At 43.5% G+C, this 20,404-nt stretch overlaps 2 protein-coding genes across 3 annotated transcripts in view; one reads left to right on the top strand and one right to left on the bottom strand.

The window, feature by feature from the left end:
• METAP1 (methionyl aminopeptidase 1) overlaps positions 1–4,290 on the top strand; it is a 29,000-nt gene extending 24,710 nt beyond the window's left edge. Inside the window, exons 10-11 of the mRNA XM_075421469.1 lie at positions 1,900–1,965; positions 2,134–4,290. Coding sequence (XP_075277584.1) covers positions 1,900–1,965; positions 2,134–2,294 — 227 coding nt within the window. The 3' untranslated portion in view covers positions 2,295–4,290. The remainder of the gene's footprint in view (positions 1–1,899; positions 1,966–2,133) is intronic.
• A 2,600-nt stretch (positions 4,291–6,890) lies between these two features.
• Positions 6,891–20,069, bottom strand: LOC104331704 (alcohol dehydrogenase class-3). 2 transcript variants are annotated; one of them, XM_075421468.1, is made up of 9 exons: positions 19,974–20,069; positions 14,642–14,743; positions 13,562–13,703; positions 12,860–12,947; positions 11,819–12,038; positions 10,971–11,231; positions 10,082–10,217; positions 9,033–9,171; positions 6,891–7,192 (listed from the first exon to the last, which is right to left on the bottom strand). In XM_075421468.1, the coding sequence occupies exons 1-9, from the start codon at positions 19,983–19,985 to the stop codon at positions 7,168–7,170; spliced, it is 1,125 nt and encodes a 374-aa protein (XP_075277583.1). In that variant the 5' UTR covers positions 19,986–20,069; the 3' UTR covers positions 6,891–7,167. The 2 variants fall into 2 exon arrangements, with proteins under 2 accessions (XP_075277583.1, XP_009935343.1); XM_009937041.2 differs by lacking the exon at positions 19,974–20,069 and adding an exon at positions 15,386–15,469.
• Positions 20,070–20,404: the final 335 nt, after the last annotated feature.

The raw sequence follows: 20,404 nt of genomic DNA, 5'->3' as shown, positions 1-20,404 counted from the left end.
CTGGGCTTGTTCAGTCTGAAGAAGAGAAGGCTGCGAGGGGACCTAATAAATGCTTATAAATATCTGAAGGGTGGGTGTCAGGAGGATGGGGCCAAGCTCTTTTCAGTGGTGCCCAGTGACAGGACAAGGGGCAATGGGCACAAACTGAGGCACAGGAAGTTCTGTCTGAACATGAGGAAGAATTTCTTCCCTCTGAGGGTGACGGAGCACTGGAACAGGCTGCCCAGGGAGGTTGTGGAGTCTCCTTCTCTGGAGATGTTCAAGACCCACCTGGACACGGTCCTGTGCAGCCTGCTGTAGGTGACCCTGCTTCGGCAGGGGGGTTGGACTAGATGACCCACAGAGGTCCCTTCCAACCCCTACCATTCTGTGATTCTGTGAACCCCTGACTTTTCCACAGGGTACGAGGGTATCAGTTCCTGGTGTTTATTTTTTGTCATGTAAAATGAAGAAAATCTGGATTCTTTGGAGATAGAAGGCATTTTATACCGATTAAAATTCAATCCGAGAAAAAGGGAATTTCTGTCTTCTGTAGCTGTTGGAACTTTGAACTTCTTTTTTTTTAATTTGAGCCAAAATGTCTGTTCCCCGAAAGGAAGATGCTGGGGTTTTTTATGATATTTTTAAATACAGATTCACAGCAAAAGCAAAGTGGAAAGACTTTTGGGAGGGACTTAAAGCCTCATGGAGGAAAAAAAAATAAAAGCTGCTGAGTATTTATGGCTTACTGTGAAAGGATTTTTAAAAGCAAAAAGCTCATTTTACAAGCCTTTAAATTATTTAACAAAATAATGAAAACTACTGGGAATAAAGGACAAAATTTGTTCAGGCGCAGACCAGAAACTTAAATGTAAGTGTTGAGAGCAAGAAATACCAGCAGATGATGGAGATGGAGGAGACCCTTTAAATAAAAGAAAAATGTTCAGGTCGCTGTTGTATCAGCTTGATGTCTGAGATTTTTGAATCCTCTAGGTGATTTAGACAATTTAATAAATTTACACAATTAGAGTAGACTGGGGGATGGGGAAATCTGTATGTAAGATTTGATGCAAATTGTCTACAGCAGCAAAGTAGCTTGGAGCTAGAGCAGTTCCTGTGCAATATGGGAGTTTGTTCCAGCTCTCACATGCCGGGCCAAGTCAGATCTAAGCTGCGCTGCCATTCAAGGTGAATAGGGCAGAGGGAACATGCTGAAGCCTTTCTTCAGTCGAACTACACTCCTGGAGATGTGCTGTGCATCAGTTCATGTGCCGCCACATAAACATTTCTGGTGTATATAACATCAAAAAGTTCCAGTATTATTGTCCTGGATACCTTGAAATTCTCTGCCTTTTTACGTTAGCTAAAGAAATGCAGCATTATCACCCTGACACTACTATGACCCTGTTACGCAGAGTAATGAGGGGGGCTATGTGTCTTTCATAAATGGAATCATGGGATTTCTTAATTGCTGTCACATTTTGACAATTTATTTGAGCTAATGGTTCAGCAGAAACAAATTAAGAGGTTTCGAGCCTTCTCTGAGTATCTTAAGTGCTTCTTATTTTTATTGATTTTTTTTTTTTTTTTAAATGATGCTTTTCATCACACAAGTCTGCAGAAATTCCTGCATTGCATTTGTTCAGTGTTTTTATAGAACTGGAGCTGAACTGCAGTTGTTGGAGAGAAAGACGAGAATTAATGTTAAGCTCATTGAGTAAATATTGCAGTGTTGGAGGAAGGGAAGAAAAGGACTAAGGAAAATCTTAATGTGGAATTAAAAATGGACAAGTGAACAGGTCATCTCTGAAGGGCTTTTCTGACTTTATTGTATTCCTGCTGCATTCTTCTAGGACAAAGATTCATTCATTTACTCAGATGGGATGACTTTTTCTAACCTGAGTGTTTATTTTATTGCAGAAAATAAGGCAGTTGGAGTCATGAAGCCAGGTCATGTATTTACGATTGAACCAATGATCTGTGAAGGTAAGCAATTTAGCAATAGAATAAAATGGTTACTCTTGTTTACTTTTAAGTAGTGATGGAATAGGTTGCTGGTTCTATTCTGTATAGTTGATAGATTTTTCATTTCTCTTCGGGGAACTGATACCTGTTACTTAAAACCAGTCAAAAAGTCATTGTTTATGTTTTTAGGGGGTTGGCAAGATGAAACATGGCCTGATGGTTGGACTGCGGTAACAAGAGACGGAAAGCGGTCTGCCCAGTTTGAACACACGCTTCTGGTCACCGATACAGGCTGTGAGATCTTGACCCGGCGGCTGGATAGTATTCGTCCCCATTTCATGTCCCAGTGATGATAGTCTAGACTGAGCAGGTGGATCTGAACGATACATACATGTATTTTTTTTGTCTCTGTACTATGCATTTTTTTAAGAGTACAGAATAGAGAGATTTCTTCATTTACTTTGTTCTCAGTGATTGTAGATAAGGGGAATATCCTGAAGAACCTGACCCAATGTCTGGAAAATCAGAGAATAATTTAAAGAATTTCCTGCTTTCCTCCTACCTGCAACACTCATGCTATATTTTTCTTCTTTCTTGAATTATCTCTCTAGCACCTTTCTTCCAATTAGACCCACAATTGCTTCTGTTGCTGCCATGATACTAGCTAGAAAAGTGTGGGACTTGATTTTCCCCTTTCCCACTGGGACTTGATACTTTGGGATCCAGGTTTTTTCACCACTTCAGTGTGGCCTATTGCTCTTGGTATGTGGGTGGCACCTGAGATTTTAAGCATTTGTAGTTCCAAAGACTTGCTCCTGCTTCTGCAGAGACTGTTCTAATGGGCTGAGCCTTGTTTATTTATCAGTTGAGAAGGGGGCAGAAGGGAGAAAGACATGCATGTTGCCAAGAATAGGCTGCCCTTACCTTTAATGCTGTCCCCATCTCTCTGCTGATGGCCTCTGTGATGATTGCAACTGTAGGTGACACACTGTGTTAATGGCGGGACTTGTTTCTCTTGCTAGAGACTTGGTAGTATGGGCTTCCTACAGGGAAAATTAATGAATTCTGTCTTATATGCAGCTCCCTGGCATAATCTGCTTCTCGGTGAAGCAGTATTTGCAGGCAGTCCCCTGCTGATGTATCAGACTTGCCTAGGTAAAAGAATGAAACAAGAACCAGAAAGATCCCATGATTCTCCCATGATTGTCGGGATCCCAGTATGTGTGAACTGTGGCGCATTTTTTAAAGGTACATCCACAGTAGCTGTGAGGGATTGGATCTGCAAGACTTGCAGTGAAATGAGTATACATCTCAAAGAGAAAATGAAACACCTTCAATGCTGTATTTGTCTTCTTTTGGTAATTTTTAAACAGGTCATTTTTTCCCCCTCAGTTAAGTAGGTTTCATGCTTTCGGAAAGTCTTAGGGGGGCAGCTATGAAAACTGATCTTTTTTCCTGAGACTGGGTAATGTTAGTATATATACCCCTTTTTCTGTTAATGGGTCACGATGAGCTGGGAACTGTCGTGTTAAGGAGTGTGGATTGATTAAGCCTCTCTTCTCTCTACACTTTCTTTTCCAATGCCCACTTCCTTTCCATAATCTTGGGTGTCTCTGCTGAGGGAATTTATTTTTCTTCTGAATTGTAATGTAAATTTTTTCAGACCCCATTGCAGACTTAGTCTTACACCACTGTAATGTAAGAAATAGTTAAACCAATGCAGACATTAAATCATACAATCATGGGCATAAAATACACCTTTTACAAGGTGTCTGGTGAATTTGTTGCCACATTAGACCCAAGCATATGAGGTACTGCACACCCTTGGCTCCCCTCAGCACTGCAGAATTTAGGTGGGGGAAAGGGGTTAGTACCTCATAGAACTGGACTCGTGTACTACCAAATACCCAATTTGCCAGAAAATGTCTTCTCTGCCCTGAGTGCCTCAGACCTCTGTTCCTGTAAGAATATCATTGCGATGTCTTCATTACTTTTATTATTATTTTTAATTATGCAGTAAAGTGACCTGAAATGATGCATATAGAGCATGTGTGCGTGCGTATGCGTGTGTGTGTGTATAGATTTTAACAAAACAGACTGTAGTACTTGAGTGGAATTGCCTGTGTTGAATGGGATGTAATGTATTGAGGAGATGACTGTCCTGGAGGTTTGCCCACCATATCATTCACTTGAATGGTTACAACGGTCTTGCCTTTTCTATATGTGTGTGTATGATGAGGGGGGGCCTTCATTTTTGGTCTATAAAATAAAAGTTGCAGCTGCTTTTAACAGAAGTAACTTTTTTTTTGTAGATGCATGCAACCAGTTAAAAATCACCCTTAGAGCCTGCACGTGTCCCACCTGAATACCTCTTTGTCATTGCACCAATACAACCAAATTTAACACTGCACGTTCTTAGTGTAGGTAATCTGTGATGGTATGCATTTCTGCCTATAAATTGAAATGACAGCATGAAAACTGTTTATACTGAGCTGATACTGCTACAGTATTTTTAAACAAGTGGAAAGCCTAGTCAGCATCTACACCAGTTTCAACATGAGATGACGCATCAGCCTGTGAGATAGCACATCATCCTGGAGAACAAAACTTATTAAACAAAAGTATTGTGAAAGGCTATTTTTTCACCTATCTAGGTGTAACTTTGCTTGAACATGACATATTAGACTTGTGCTGAGTGGATTTGGGAAATTACCTGGTTTTGATTCTTACAGAAGTTGCTATCCACCTAAACAACAAAAAACCAGCTTGAATCTACTTTCTAACGAAATTTTTAGAAATTGTATAGTTTTGCCAAAAACACAATCCTGCAATTAGTTCTGAAACATTCTCTTATTTTCCCTTTACTATCATAAAAGAGAGTGTGGAAACTCTTCGTGCTGTTTCTGCAAATTGACATGAGTATTTAAGGAGAGAAGATCTGATAGCTAATGTTGAATAAAAGTAACAGCATCAGCAGAGGGGACAAGCTGCATCTTTTACGTGACAGCCAGCAGCGAACATGAACATTTCACGCACAGTCATTTGGTGGGGACTTTTTGTCCACTGAAGTCCTTGCAGTTGTCAAGATGGTACAGTTCAATACTGTACCTTGATCACCAAGAATGGGGTACAAGCTCTTCTGTTTATGAGTCCTTTTGTTAGCTGAGCACCGTCAGAGGGACTACTTCAAACACGCTCCATTCAGCTAGCTGCTTTGCAGGACAAAGTCGTCTGAAAACTCTGCTACCTAATAGCTAGGACATCCATTCGTCAGGCTGGGAAGAAGCCATCTTTGACCCGAGCGCTCTGCTATCACTAAATTTGTTGACTTGCTTACTCTGGTATTACAAGACTAGCTTTCCACAAACGCTCTAAGATGCAGATTCTCTGAAGTAATGTGATGCAGACAACATGATTATACGGTCTTCATCTAGTCTGTGCAGCCTAGAGGTACAACTGTTCTAGTATAAATATTTTAAATATGTTAGATCTGGGTGGGGGTTAGTTAGCTAAGACATTGAGCTAATATTCTATTGATACCATCTTGTAGTTACAGACTACTCTCACTGGAACGGCTTGACAGCACGTTTTCTACTGAATTCTCCAATGGTCAGCTAGCATTTCTGGAGCTACAAGGTACTGAGAATAACTGCTGTGTCAGAGGGCTCACTTTCCTGGTACAAATTCACTTTTTATTTCTTCTGGATGCTCAAAATTGAATTCTTATGACATTCACAGGTGTTAACTTTGTTGTTTACTCGGTCTGAAATGACGTTAGAAACACAGCTACCTCAGCTATTTTCAGAATGCTCTACGGATATCTTTGCAAAGACAAATGGAAATGATGTAATTGTCCCAGTTGTATAGCAGTGTCTTGGGGTAAGGTAGTTGTTAGCAGTGAAAGGGAGTTTCTTCTAGTAAGATTACTGTTTGCACTCAGAGTTCTCTGTAACAGTTGTTTTGACGAGACTCCCTTAAAACATGAAAATTCTCTTAATCAGTGTCCTTGGTTCATGGAAAAGCACTAACTTTTTCTGTATATAACTTTTCTTTAACTGGGTAGCCTTTATGCCTCTGCTTTGCAGTCTGTTTTCTCCTGTTCCTCTGTTTTTCTGGGCCTGTGGCACTGCTTCCAGGTTTCAAAGAAATTTTAGCTAGTCAGATCACTTCAACTATAGTTAAGAAAAAACCCCTGCAACTCCAAAATTAAGACTTAACCCATCCCTCTCCAACAAACAAACAAAAAAACCCTCACAAAACCCTGAAGCCTTCATCACACAATGTTCTTTACTGTTGTTCTCCTGCACCCCTCAAGAGCAGACTGTTGCTCTAATAGTAACGTTCCCTGGTCAAGGGTATGATCCTGTTTCTGACTGAACAGACGTAACAGTCCCACACTGTTTGTTTTTGCAGTGTTGGCTGCAAAGGCTGCTTCAAGGAAATGGCAAAACTGTGCTGCTGAAGTCTTGGGAGGACACCACTAGGGCAAGTGACTGGAGTAGTCCATGCTATCAGTTTTTCAAGAGGCCTGCCTGCAGCTACTGTAATGAGCCAAACAGGAAATAAGGTGGAATATGGACTTCCCAAGTGAACATGGGTACACCTGGACACTTAGGTCATACATCCAACCACACCCTGCTCTGCAGCTGGCTTCAAGGTAGAGCTGGATGGTGCATTCTTTGTCGTCCTAGAATAGCCTCAGAAGCTTGACAGCTGTTGGGAGCTCTTGCCCCTCTCTCAGTACAGTTACAGCTCATCAGTGCTGCTTCTCAACCCAGCTGTGCTTAGCGAGCTGCCTAGTGTAATGAATCCCACCTCACCTTGCTACTGACTGAAGAATGCTCTTCCCTCTGTCATGTACACATATACTGTAAAATCACTAGAGGAAACAGTAAGACACAGCAATCATAGTCACAGTCTCAACGTTCAATAATTCCAACACTGTGTTTAGAAATAAGCTTTTATTAAGTAGATTGAGTTAAGCAGTAGTGAAATTGAAGAACAAGTATAGAAATGGAAGTTCCACAACCAGTGCTCATTATATAATGCTACTGAGTGATTACTGTTTTTTTGTTATTTAATATTCAGAATGCTTGCCCTAAGGTACATTGTTTTCCTAGTCCCAGTGAGTTTTCATTTGCTTGATTCTACCTTTTGTCAGAAATTCCATTATAAAAGGACAGTTACTGTGTTGCTGGCTGACTGGAAGGTCCACATTTGGCTCTAAAGCTTTAGGACAGTTCGAATGCTTAAAATGGAAAAGAAAAAGAAAAAAAAGTTACCAATAAGTCCATTTTCTCTACTTCTCTCTCCTCCCCTTCATTGCTGAGAAATACTTTAACTTCATTCTTACTAGAGACAGAAGTTATGTTTATGTCTATAGTATTTATTTTAAATCCTGGTTAAAAAACGGGTTAGTAATGATTGTTATCTTTGTTTTTTCAGTCTCTCCCCCCATAAAATATACTCCAAATGAAGCTTTTTCAAACTACGCGAGTGTCAGTTTTCAGTAGCTAGCCAAGAATATTGATCAGGAACATGAATATTTATGGACGTTCCCTCTTTTGGCTGCTTGGAGAATTTTAAGTAACTTTCATTATTAGTTTCATAGGACATGCTCATGTAGGAATAAAGCATTAAAATGATACAAAATTTTGCAACTGAGAAAGGGGATCAACTGCTGGATGACATTTGCAGTGTTTTCCAATTGCACAAATGTGGTTACTGTTAACTGACTTATTCAAAACAGGAATACATATGAGATAAGGCAGATAACTTTATACACAATACATCAGTGTGGACTGAGATCAAATACAAAGACCATGCTGGTTTCTCGAGATAATGCTGGTAACTATCCATCTGCACATGAGCCTGAATACAGATAAACAGAGTTGCCTGCATTAGTGCAAATAATGCAGGAAAATATTTTCTTTTTTACTAGAACATCTCTGCAATTTTTCCTCTTGTCCACCTGCTGATTCTTTCTCTTCATTCAAAACACTTTCTTAAAAAGAATGTGGCCTAATCTGCTAAATAAGCTGGTATTTACTCTTAGAGGCACTGGTAGCTATCTCATTAGAGTCTCTGAATTTCCAACAAATTACAGAGCATCTCATTAAAACTCTCATTTAGAAGAGGCATGCTCTTGAAAAGACACAGCAGGACAAGCTTTAACACACCCTGGGCTAAAACTGTCTAATCCTTTCCCCTTTTCTGCATCAGATTTTAACCTGCAGATATAAGTTCTGCCCATGCTGGTCCCTGTTTTCCCTCAAGCACATCCATGCCCGTAACTGTACAGGGCTTTACAAGCATCACCCAGTATATCTTCTGATAAGACTACCCTACTCTGCGCTGCTTTTGCAGGTTGATCACTGCTTGCAAAGTATACTGCTATAAGGGCAGCAAGGCTCGCCACACATCCAGCATGTTTTCTACCAGCAAGTAGGGTCACTTCCATACACAGTGGAGTTGGGCCTCACTAGGAAGTTTAATACAGCTGTGGTCTAAGTCTGCAGTATGAACAGTCCAAACTGCCATTTAGCTTAATAAAGGCAGAAGCTGCTGTATGTTAAGAAGTACAAACCCATCATATGAATGTTCTACCCCAGTTCAAACTAGAGGAAAAAAAAAAAGTATTTTAAAATGTAGCATATTAAAAGATCATTCCAAGTGATTGATTGTGCTGATAATCTGTCCTCAATAGTTTGAAAATGTACTGAAATCTACTATTTAATTAAAATAGACTGATATCTTAATGATTCATAAAAATGTATCAGTGTGAACTCCCCTTCAGCCTCTTTACATTTCTTTTTCTGAGGAAGAACGTTTTAGCAATGTTGGAAGCCTATGACTGACTTGTCCCCTTTATAAGCTTCACATACTTGCATATTTCCTTTATGGATTGTTGCCTGTGTTTTGGCATGTGCTTAGAAGCTCAGAGAGAAGTGTATTTGCTTGTCTCAGAATGAATGTGCATAGTATATGTCAGCCTTTCCTGTTTAAAACACGACAGTGGGCAGGGAACCTGTATTTTGACAGTGTCTCCAAGAAATGTCTTCTACACTTTTAAATATTATGAACATTACCTCTTTCCTGTATGCATCAGCTCAAAAGCGTCATTAATTTTGTCAAAAGGCAGGGTGTGAGTCACAAATTCATCAACCTTGATCTTCTTGGACATGTAGTCAGTCACCAGTTTCGGTACATTGTCTACACTTTTCCAGCCTGAAAGACAGAAAGCATGCATTTATTTCTCCCCTTTTCACCCACCTAGGAAAACAGAGAGAAATTAAAAATACAGCCCTTACATGGGCACTTGTGTGATAAAAACATGAAAAGGAGCTGAGATCAGTGACACGTTTGGCCCTCGTGCTCTAGGCAGGCAGTAAGGAATGCAAGAGGACAGCTGGGTCTGGCAAGAGCACACATTATCCAAACACACAAGTAGACATTCAACATAACAGCAGCCCTCACCTACGAAAGCATGCATGAGGCATCTTGATCAGCCCCTCTGTGTATCTTTATAACCCAACTAAGTTGTGTGTTACTTGGAAAAAGGGCAGTGTACTAATAATACCGAGTTTGAATACTTCTATGAACTTCATCAATTACCGACTCCCCAAGTTATCGGTAGCTGTAAAAGTTTCAATGTGTTTTTGGTTTGGCAGCAGCAAATGTGTATCAAGCACTTATTTTTTATTCTGAAGCCCTTTATTGTGAAGCCCTTTATAGCGCATTCCCATGTTAGCCCCACAGTTTGCTTGGTGATTAAGCAACAAACATGTTTATGTGAGTTCCCATCTCACCAAAGACCTAGGTCTTTACATTGGACCAAACTGAACCAAACCTTCATGTGGTGATAAAGCAATCCCTCTATACCACTCCATTAATACTGAATAGCATATAGTTATATTTTCTCTTCAAAATATGTGAAGTATCATACCAATGTGTTTATTTGTAGCCTGTCTGTAGGAATATCAGATTTTTAAAAGTCTTTTATCTTAAAAGTCAACACAGCATTTATGAATAGCCCATCAGTAGTACATTTCTTGCACAAGCAAAAGCAAGGCGGGGTGTTCTTCCGAGCTTTAACCCACAGTAAATTATTTTTATCCCCATACCAAAAGAGAGTTACCTCCAAACGCGGTCCCTTTCCATGTCCGCCCAGTTACTAGCTGGAAGGGCCGTGTGGCGATCTCCTGACCAGCAGCAGCTACTCCAACTATCACACTGACTCCCCAGCCTTTGTGGCAGGCTTCCAAGGCAGCCCTCTTCACACATGGACAGGACAAAGCAGAGTGTTTATTGCTAATGTTAATGCTGCCCAGACTGGCACAGGTTGCACCTCCTTTCCCCCAGTTAATGAATCACCACGTTAGTACTTAAGGAACAATAAATACACTGAAAATCACATTAAATTTTCTATTGGTTCAGACTCCTTACACTGTTAAAGATTCCCTTTGCTCTTTTTGTATCCTATCTGGCTTCCAGAGACACCACTCTGAACTCCCACTGGGAGCTGGGATAAACTGTAATTGGAGACAATGTGGACCATGTTACTGACAGTTAGGAATGCCGTTACAATTCCTGGAAACCTAGCCTTACCTTCGGTGATACATCTGCATTTCCAAAGGTTAAATTCATTACTTGAGGAATTAGGGAAATACTGATTGGTCCTTGATATTTTACTGTTCATTGTACAATGTATTTTAAGTGGGTTTTGTTAGTTTTTCAACAGTCAACATATGAAAACTCAGGATTTCAAAGAACTCCCATTAAGGAAAAAAGTTTGTAAATGATAAGTGCCGTTTTCAATGTAAGAAGTAGCATCTGCTTTCATTACATAATTAGGAGTGGATGTAAATTGGCCTTTTTAGTCATAGCAGTTATCATTATTATTTAAATAAATTAGTATGGCATATTTTCTGTAACAAGAAAGCAGCTCATTTTGCTATTTAGCCAAACAGCTAAGTGGCAGTTAGCTATCCCCTCCCTCTATGTACTACTGTTAGGCAAACACTCACCATGACTCCAACGTTACCAATGCACTCAAATGAGTAGTCTACACCACCATCAGTCATCTCAACCAGCGCCTCCTGTATGGGCTTCTTGAAGTCTTGAGGGCTAATGCACTCAGTAGCTCCAAACTCTTTGGCTTTGGCATATTTATCCTTGTTAAGGTCGATGCCAATGATCCGGGATGCTCCTGCTATTTTACAGCCCATAATAACTGCCAGCCCAACTCCTCCTAAACCAAAGACAGCACACGTAGAGCCAGGCTCCACCTAGGAATAAGAAGAGAGCTATGAGCAACACAAAGAAAATTCATCGTTCCATGTGAGTGGGAAACACAGGTTAAGAAGTCTGTAATGAAGGAAACATGGAAGCAAATATATATGGCTACAAGGCTTTATCACTTAGGTAAGGGAAACTGTACAGAAATTTCATCCAAAAGCTCTTTAGGTACTAAGCTTCCCCCCCCCCCCCCCCCCCCCAAGACTTGACTCCTGTAACCTGCCCTAGACTCATGCACACTCAACTACCAGCTCTGTCTCACTCTGAGCTTCACACTATCAGAATGACTTGCAGCAAGATTAAGATGAATTGGAAAGTAATTTATATATAGCAGGTATCAAAAGGGATGCAGAATCTTCTACCTGGATTTCCTCTAAAGGGCATCCGGTTCTTCTAGCCTGATCTGACTTTTATGGAGAAGTTAGAAATTCCTAGCTAAACTTCATCAGTTGATAAGGAAGAAGAAACAGAAATTTGGTACATCACGTATAGCATCCTCCTCTAGTCCCTAAGCTATCTGTGTGCTTGGGCTCAGGTACAGTTGCAGAGAGAAGCCAGAGGCAACCACAGCCTTTACCTTGGCGGTGTTAACAGCAGCTCCATAGCCAGTAGAGATGCCACAACCCAGCAGGCACACTTTATCAAGAGGTGCTGCAGGGTCTATCTTGGCTACCGAGATATCGGCCACCACAGTATACTCGGAGAAGGTGCTAGTCCCCATGAAGTGGTAAATCTGCTTTCCTTTGCAGGTGAATCTGCTGGTACCATCAGGCATGAGTCCTTTCCCTTGAGTAATTCTTAGGGCAAAGACAGGAAAGTACAGTCAGAGTCTTAAGCAGTAAATACTCTAACCAGACAGTATCTGTTAAGTAGCACAGAGATTCAGTTGCATACTTGCACTGTTATTTTTTAATCATTTAAATAAACCCAGGAGTTCACAGAAATTAGATGCTAAACTCGTAAAACTTCATGCTGTTAATTCTTCTATGGAAGCACTGAAAGAAAGGGAGTTTATCAACACACTGACCTTGTTAGCTACCAACACCTGTACAATGCTTGTTAGCTACAACTGCTTGTGCCATGGTACCACACCCCCAGTCTTCACCTCCCTCAGTACACTTCCCTCCAATACCACCTGTCAATTACATCACTAGGGTTTTTGTTTGGGTTTGGGAGACTTTTTTTTTCAGAATGGGAGCTGTAAATTTAGCTGGGAAGCAGGTCTTAAGGAAAAAAGAGTGCTCTCTATAATTCAGCACCACCTGGTACCAGCTTTCGTGTTGACTTCAAAGAGCTAAGTTCCCTGAAGTGCTTCCCTTAAGTAAGGATTAAGTATGGAGTCAGAGCATTTATGTTTTCAACGCTGTGGACACAAGCTAGCAGTTTACACCTTCACATATATGAAAACAGATTTACTGAAGGGCAAAAAAGAAATTTTAAGTAAGAACGGAAAGTAGCGCATAAGCGACTCCCTAAAACACGTACTTTCCAAGTCATTAAATGATGTGTCAAGAGATTTATTCTTCAAAGATAACTTCTGTCAATTACTTTTAGCAACTAGAACAGATATACATTGAACAAATACTATAATGTGTGTCAAAATAAAAAGCATACAGACCTTATCTTCTGGCACAGATTTGTTTTAGGATTCTTACAGAACTTGCACTCTCCACACTGGGGGATGTATAGAGGGATAACAGTGTCCCCTAAGAGAAAATAAAAAAATACTCTGTGGCTAGAAGTCACGCGAGGCATTAGGAAAAAACTGAAGTTGCTCAGTTTTCATGGCTTTTACATGAGCTCGTGTTAATTTAAAACTGCTTTGTGTATTAAAAACCATTTACGGTACAGAGTAGCATTGTTTACAGAGAGTGCCAGATAAAACACTTTCCTCATGTCTGAGCAGACAGCCAATGAGTTCATCATTCCAGAACAAACAGGAATGTTACTATAAAACAAAACAACTCAAAATCAACAGCAAACAACATGACTACATATTTTTAAGCCCTTTAATTAAACCAACAGGTAACAACTATAATTAAAAAAAAAAACAAACCCCAACCTATTCCAACTACCTTGATCCAATTTCAAGTAAGAAATTGGTACGCTGGGCTCTTTCACGCATTAAACCAAGAGCACATTGAATTGATTAGTGTTGTATCTCACAGACAAGACAAATCTGCACAGGCATACAGCACAGAATAAGACATTATATTAGTTCCTGCAATATAGCATTTCAGTGGCTCAGTTTGACAGCTGACCTTGTAGTAAAGTAACACTTTTAAGGAAGGCAGAAAACTTTTGTAAGACATTTTCTTACCCGGCTTTACTTTTGTTACTCCTTCCCCAACGCTCTCTACAATTCCTGCCCCTTCATGACCCAAGATCACAGGGAAACATCCTTCGGGATCAGCACCGCTCAGAGTATAGGCATCAGTGTGACAGACAGCAGTGGCAAATATCTGTGAAGAAATACATAGTCTGAGGCACCTTGAAGAACAGAATCGTAGCACAGATCTAAATGTTTCCCTTTGGCCAGAAATTCAGAACAATTGCCGGGACAAATGTGCCAATCCCAGCAGCGTTTGTGATACAGCCACACACCTTCACTTCTGACAAGGCACAGGAGCGGCAAGGCAAGGCACTTTTCCCTACCTTGAAAAAGTACCGTCATGATAGTGCATCTTTTCTCATTTCCATCAACTAAATTCTGACACTGAAATGGGCAGAAGATGACATCTGGTTTCCTAAAGCTAGAAATCAGTACTCCCAAGTCGTCTCAAAGTAGGTCGGCATCTCAGATTCGAAATTAGTCTCTCAAAGGTAGAATGACCAGAGAGACCACACAGAACTCTCAGTACTGCATAAATCCAGTTTAAGTCTTAAGCACCATGCAGAAACCCTTTCCACAGAGATAAATTTCACCTTCACATATACTTTTTGGCAGATGCGGGCTACTGGAAAGTCCCAATCAGATCAGAAACTTGGGTACGGGGAATCCAAGAGACCAGTCACAGCACAGCAGCCAGTGACTTACGGCCCGACTGAAGTAAAATCCAGCGTGTTACGCAGCTGCAATGGGTCACAAGCTGCCACCCTTCAAACACGATCAGTGGTGTTCTAGCTCAGATGTTTTGTGGGAGCCTGGTCTCTAACAACTGGAATTGATGCCCAAGACCAGCCACGATCTTTAGACCACTCTGTGGCATGAGACCAGCAGAAAATAAGCATTTTTCATAAACAGAATATCTAAATACCGCAATTTTCTTCTTTGTAAAACCAGCTGAGATACTAATGAAATAATGCTATCCATTCAACATTTCTTCTGTTGGTAAATAAACTGTTCAGCTTTAATACTCAGTCTCCCAAAATACAACGCATACAGCTAGTAATTTATTACCTTGATACGAACTTCATGAGCTTTTGGTGCAGCAACCTCCACCTCCTCAAGGGAGAGGGGTTTACCTGCCTCCCAGGCAACAGCAGCCTTGCATTTAATAACCTAAAAGAAAACAACAACAAAAAAAAATGAGGACATCTGTTGTATGGTTCATTTGAAATGATTCTTGCTCAGATGAGTGAGAAAATAAGAGAAACACTACTGGCTTTTGGAAAGAACCCCAGATCTGAAATTCATAATTTCAACACAAAGGCTTAATTGCCCTACATTTGCTTTCAGAAAGCTAAATAATGAGTGAACCAAGATCTGAAATGTGGATGTCATTCTCTTATTGAGCAAAAATATATGCAGCCCAGGAGTGGTTAGGAGATACTCAAATACTGCAGTGAAATGAGAATTAGCAATGGAAAAATGCGTAATAAAAATGGTGGTTTAAAATAAGAGACTGGCATTCATCTGAGATGTGTTCCTCAAGCACAGAGTGTTTCAAGTTAAAAAATCTGGATGGCAAACTGGAGGTCACATAATGGTCCGAGACCCACATCAAGAGAGAATTTGTTTCTTATCAGGACAGCTTCCGAGTAAGACTTTGGCAAGCAGACACACGTGCATGCAGCTGACATGCAAAGCCCTCCAGTCATGTATAGGGACCAGAGAGATTCTGCTATATGGTCGCTGTCAGCGAGTTATTGTGCACTAACACCTCAACAGAGCCTGCATTAGCAAGGGACATTACAGCCTTACTGTTAGCAGGTCTTCATCCACTGCTCTCAGCACCGTGACAAATCCTGCTCTGCAAACACACCTATACATCCCAGGAAGCTTTTCAAGCCAAATGGTGCAGAGCCTGGATGAAAGAGCAGGATCTATGGATCTGTAAACTCAATCCTATCAACAGGTACATATGCACAACTGACTAAGTCAGCAGGTTTTATAGCCAGACAACCCAGAGCAGCTTCAGTTGCTGCAAGGGCGAGCATCTGAAGTACCCTTAGAATCACAGAATGGGTTGGGTTGGAAGGGACCCAAAAGATCATCCAGTTCCACCCCCCCTGCCATGGGCAAGGACACCTTCCACTAGACCAGGCTGATCAGAGCCCCATCCAACCTGGCCTTGAATGTTTCTAGCCATGGGACATCTACCACCTCTCTGGGCAACCTGTGCCAGTGTTTCACCACCCTCACTGTAAAAAATTTCTTCCTTATATGCAGTCTAAATCTACCTATAGGCCCCCTTTAAGTACTGAAAGGCTGCTATAAGGTCTGCCTGGAGCCTTCTCTTCTCCAGGCTGAACAGCCCCAACTCTCTCAGCCTTTCCTCACAGGAGAGGCGTTCCAGCCCTCTGATCATTTTTGTGGCCCTCCTCTGGACCCGCTCCAAACAGGTCCACATCCTTCTTATGTTGGGGGCCCCAGAACTGGATGCAGGACTCCAGGTGGGGTCTCACCAGAGCAGAGTAGAGGGTGGGAGTAGATGTCAGTTTTATAAAGCATGACTCCAGGTCTGTCCTTCAGGATAAAATAGGCAGCGTATCAAATAATCTGAATTTTCCTTTCTGACAGACACAACATCTTTCAGCAAATGTGATATGCCATAGCTTCCTGCAGAACACACAGACGAGCTGTGAAATCAAATTCAAGACCTTATCTACATAAAACCTGACACGGAATGCTGTCACAGACTAGACTGCTTTGCAACAGATCCCTTTGCAATCTGCTCCAGAATAGCATCCATCTATTTTGGAATAATTCAGTTATACCAGAAGACTTGCACTGATTTTCTTCCATGCAAACAAGGCCTAAGCCATTGCCACAACAGTTGGAAATACGAAGTATTTCATAGTCTGCACTACAAACCAATACAACAAAATGACATTTGGTGTGTTCAAACTAGCTGCGATGTTCTGTGGAATCACTGAAAGGGGATTAACGCAAATTCCCAAGACCAGACATACAGTCATCCAGCCTTTTTGAAATTTCACTGCCTGGAAGAAATAACAGCGCCACGACAACTTGTTGAGCTTGCCAAGTCTGATTCATCACCTGTGTGTACAGGAGAAAGTAACGGGTAGTTTAAAGCTTTCTGTAGCATTTCTGATATACAATAAACAGTATCAGACTTTGCCAGAATCAGTTAACACCCTCGGTGTACCTGAAACAGCAGAACTGCAGACATTTACCTTGGCTTAAACTTGCTAGAAGAAACACTGCCAACCCCAGGAGGCCTAAAGCTTTGTAACAGAAAACAGGTACCCATTCCCACAGCCAGCAGGGGCCTGGACTGGACAGAAACACTGTGAACTCCCCTTGCCTTGCTTTTTATTAGCAGAATAAATATTATAAAAATGCACCAAATGTGACATAGTCACAAACTGGAGTCACAGTATGGGCATTCGGTCATAATCTCTGAATGCACCGAAGATTTTGCCAGATAATCTGAATTCAAGGCACAAAGTGCAAGAGGAGCCATAATTCGGTAAATCATTTACTGGTTTTTAATCCATCCCGCATCCTCCCCTCATGAAGTCACTTGTTCTCACACAGGAGACTGCACATTCCGAAAGTGTGAATTTCTACACGCTTCGTTAAGCACAGGATTAAAGAGGGGAGAGAAGTCTCCTTATGGGATAAATTCTGATCTTCCTAAAGCTAATATTACACATCAGGAAGTGTATTTCAAAACAGTAACTTCTGATTCAAAAACTTTCAAATAAGGTGGCTTTTGAAATCGCTGTCAGCTCATACAGCCACAAAGGTCCCTGGACTGTTTGGAGTGGGTATCAGAAAAGCCCCATCTTCTGATCTTTCCATACATATTCAAGGCTTTCTGCTGTTGCTGTGCTGAAAATCTTGAACCCAGCAACTGGAAAAACACGCGAACTTTCACCAGTTCTTTATTTTCTCTGTTAATCTATTAGCACAGGAACAGAACTGTCGAGCTACTGGCAGCTCCCCACACGATCAGCTATCTCACTCAAGGTGAAGTCGAGCTCTCAGCGGTGACAGAAGCTGCTCTGTCCACTCTGAAACTGCTGCTGGCCCGGACCAGCCTGCAGCGTCTGGACAAGTGAGACTGCCCGGCCTGCTCAGCCCAGGGCACTGAATAGCTGCACAGAAATTAAAGCAGTATTAAGTAGGTTTGGACTATCGTGATGTTCTGAAAGCAACGCATCAAGCTTGCCAGGCAATGGTTTTGAGAGCGAGCAAGGTCCAGCTGTATTGAAAATGGCCTGGCACCGCTGCTGGAGAGCAGCCTCCAGGATTGCTCTCGCTGCAAAGCAGCATCTTCCTGAACACGCACCCATTCCTTCTCCCACACAACAGTCACGGGAAGGAAACGCACAGGGTGAGCTGTGCCTAACCACTTCCCCCAACCCACCCACCTCATCTCTCACTGCCTCAGCTGACAGCAGGTATCTCCTTGCTGCCTTGTGGCAACTGAGTGTGCACGGAGGAGCCAGCAGCTTCCTGGCCCCGCGTGCAAAGTGATCTGGTCTTCCCTTCCTTAGAATCATAAAGGTTGGAAAACCCCTTTAAGATCATCAAGTCCAACCACCAACCCAACACCACCATGCCTGCTAAACTATGTCCCAAAGTGCCATACCTACACATTTTTTGAGCACACTGCTGGCTCATGTTTGACTTGGTGTTCACCACGACCCTCAGGTCTTTTTCTACAAAGATGCTTTCTAGCTGGCTGGTCCCCAGCATGTGCTGGTGCATCGGGTTCTTCCTCCCCAGGTGCAGGACTTTGCACTTCCTCTTGTCAAACTCAAGGAGACCAAGGACAGCATGTCTTTTCAAACCAAAGAAATAGCAATTTCCCTTTAGTTTTCGTTTAGAGACTTTGGCATCTAGTATTTGAAGTGAATCCAAGGGAAATTAATAGAAACTCACACTGCAAGTGCATTTTTCAATTAGTCTGGAAAAACTATGAACCACAACATTTTACTGAAGCATTATGCTTTTCCTATGGTGCCAGCTTCTAGTCTCAGCCATACTACAGTCTGGTGTGAGATCAGACTGTGGTCCGTAGTTAACGGCATCAAAACATCTTCTTCCATGGTTTTAGTGAAGCGTGAATCATAGAATCACAGAATCATTAAGGTTGGAAAAGACCTCTAAGGTCACCAAGTCCAAGTGTCAACCCAACACCACCACGCCTGCTAAACCACGTCCTGAAGTGCCACATCTACACATTTTTTAAACATCTCCCGGCATGGTGACTCCAGCACTTCCCTGAGCAGCCTCTTCCAATGCCTGACCACTCTTTCAGTAAAGAAATTTCTCCTAATATCCAATCTGAACCTCCCCTGATACAACTTGAGGCCATTGCCTCTCATCCTACTGCTGGTTACTTGGAAGAAGAGACCAACACCCACCTTGGTACAACCTCCTTCGAGGTAGCTGTAGAGGGTGATTAGGTCTCCCCTCAGCCTCTCTTGTCCAGACTAAACAGCCCCAGCTCCCTCAGCCACTCCTCTTAAGACTTGTTCTCTAGAACCCTCGCCAGCCTCGTTGCCCTTCTCTGGACACACTCCAGCACCTCAGTGTCCTTCTTGTAGTGAGGGCCCCAAAAGTGAACACCGTACTCGAGGTGCAGCCTCACCAGTGCCAAGTACAGTGCTGGCCACACCATTCCTGATACCAGCCAGGATGCTGTTGGCCGCCTTGGCCACCTGGGCACACTGCTGGCTCATGTTCAGCCGGCTGTCGACCAGCACCCCCAGGTCCTTTTCCGCCAGGCAGCTTTCCAGCCACTCCTCCCCAAGCCTGTAGCGTTGCATGGGGCTGTTGTGACCCAAGTGCAGGACCCGGCCCTTGGCCTTGTGGAACCTCGCACAGCTGGCCTTGGCCCATTAATCCAGCCTGCCCAGGTCCCTCTGCAGAGCCTTCCTACCCTCCAAACTCACGCAGACACATCTCCACAGGGCACCGCGCAAGCCCAAGGCCTTCTCGTCGTTCTCCCGTCACCGTCACTCACGACCGGTCCAAGCACGCAAACCAAACCCTCAGGCCCCGAGAAGGTGCACGGGCGCTGCTCACACCAGACGGCGAGGAGCCGCGCGTAGATTTCTGCCCCTCATCCCGCAGACGCCTACAGCCACGGGCAAATAACGGCGCCGCACGCGCAAGGCGGGGGTACGCCGGCGCCAGGCCAGGCCAGGCCAGGCCAGGCTAGCCCCCGCGCCCCGCTCTCCGCTACCGCCGCGGCGCCGGGCCGGCAGCGAGCAAACCAGCAAGGGCCCGCAACCCCCGGCTCACGGAGAGCCCACCGGCCCCTGCGGCCACCGGCCCCGGGGAACGCCCCGCCGCGCGCGCCCCGCCTCACCCCGCCGGCCATGGCGCACGGCACCGCTTCCCGGAGGAAGGGGAAGGGACCCCGCCCCTGCTCCCGGCGCGGCGCCAGGCGCGCATGCGCGCTGCGCCCCCCCGCCCCGGCGTGGGCGGTGCGAGGGCGGTGCGAGGGGTGGAGGAGGCGTGAGGCGGCCTCTGGGCAGGGGGCTGGCGCCGTCTCTCGCCGTGCCCTCCGCGCCGGGGCCGGCGGGAGCGCCCGAGGGGGGTTACACGCCGGCTGGCGGCGCTGTTCTTCCCGCAGGCCCTGGTGCGGGCGGAGATCGGGCCGTTTCCTCGCGATGTGGCTGGGTTTTGTGGCTGCTGACGGCTGCCCCAGCGCCTTACGAGGCAGTCCCGTCAGTGCCCGGGCAGGTGTGCGCTGCTCCGCCTGCAAGGGGCCACACCCGCGGTCCCCCGGGGTGCCGG

Source organism: Opisthocomus hoazin, chromosome 5, assembly GCF_030867145.1.
Source record: "Opisthocomus hoazin isolate bOpiHoa1 chromosome 5, bOpiHoa1.hap1, whole genome shotgun sequence".
NCBI lineage: Eukaryota > Metazoa > Chordata > Aves > Opisthocomiformes > Opisthocomidae > Opisthocomus > Opisthocomus hoazin.
Note: the sequence above shows the minus strand (reverse complement) of the source record. Positions and strands in the feature narration are given on the sequence as shown.

Excerpts from the sequence above, each read along its gene's own strand:
- LOC104331704 (XM_009937041.2), bottom strand. The coding sequence starts at position 15,454 with ATGTATAGGTGTGTTTGCAGAGCAGGATTTGTCACGGTGCTGAGAGCA. Across the intron at positions 14,744-15,385 it reads TGGATGAAGACCTGCTAACA|GTTATTAAATGCAAGGCTGC; the intron begins GTAAGGCTGTAA and ends GTTTTCTTTTAG. Across the intron at positions 13,704-14,641 it reads CTCATGAAGTTCGTATCAAG|ATATTTGCCACTGCTGTCTG; the intron begins GTAATAAATTAC and ends ATTTCTTCACAG.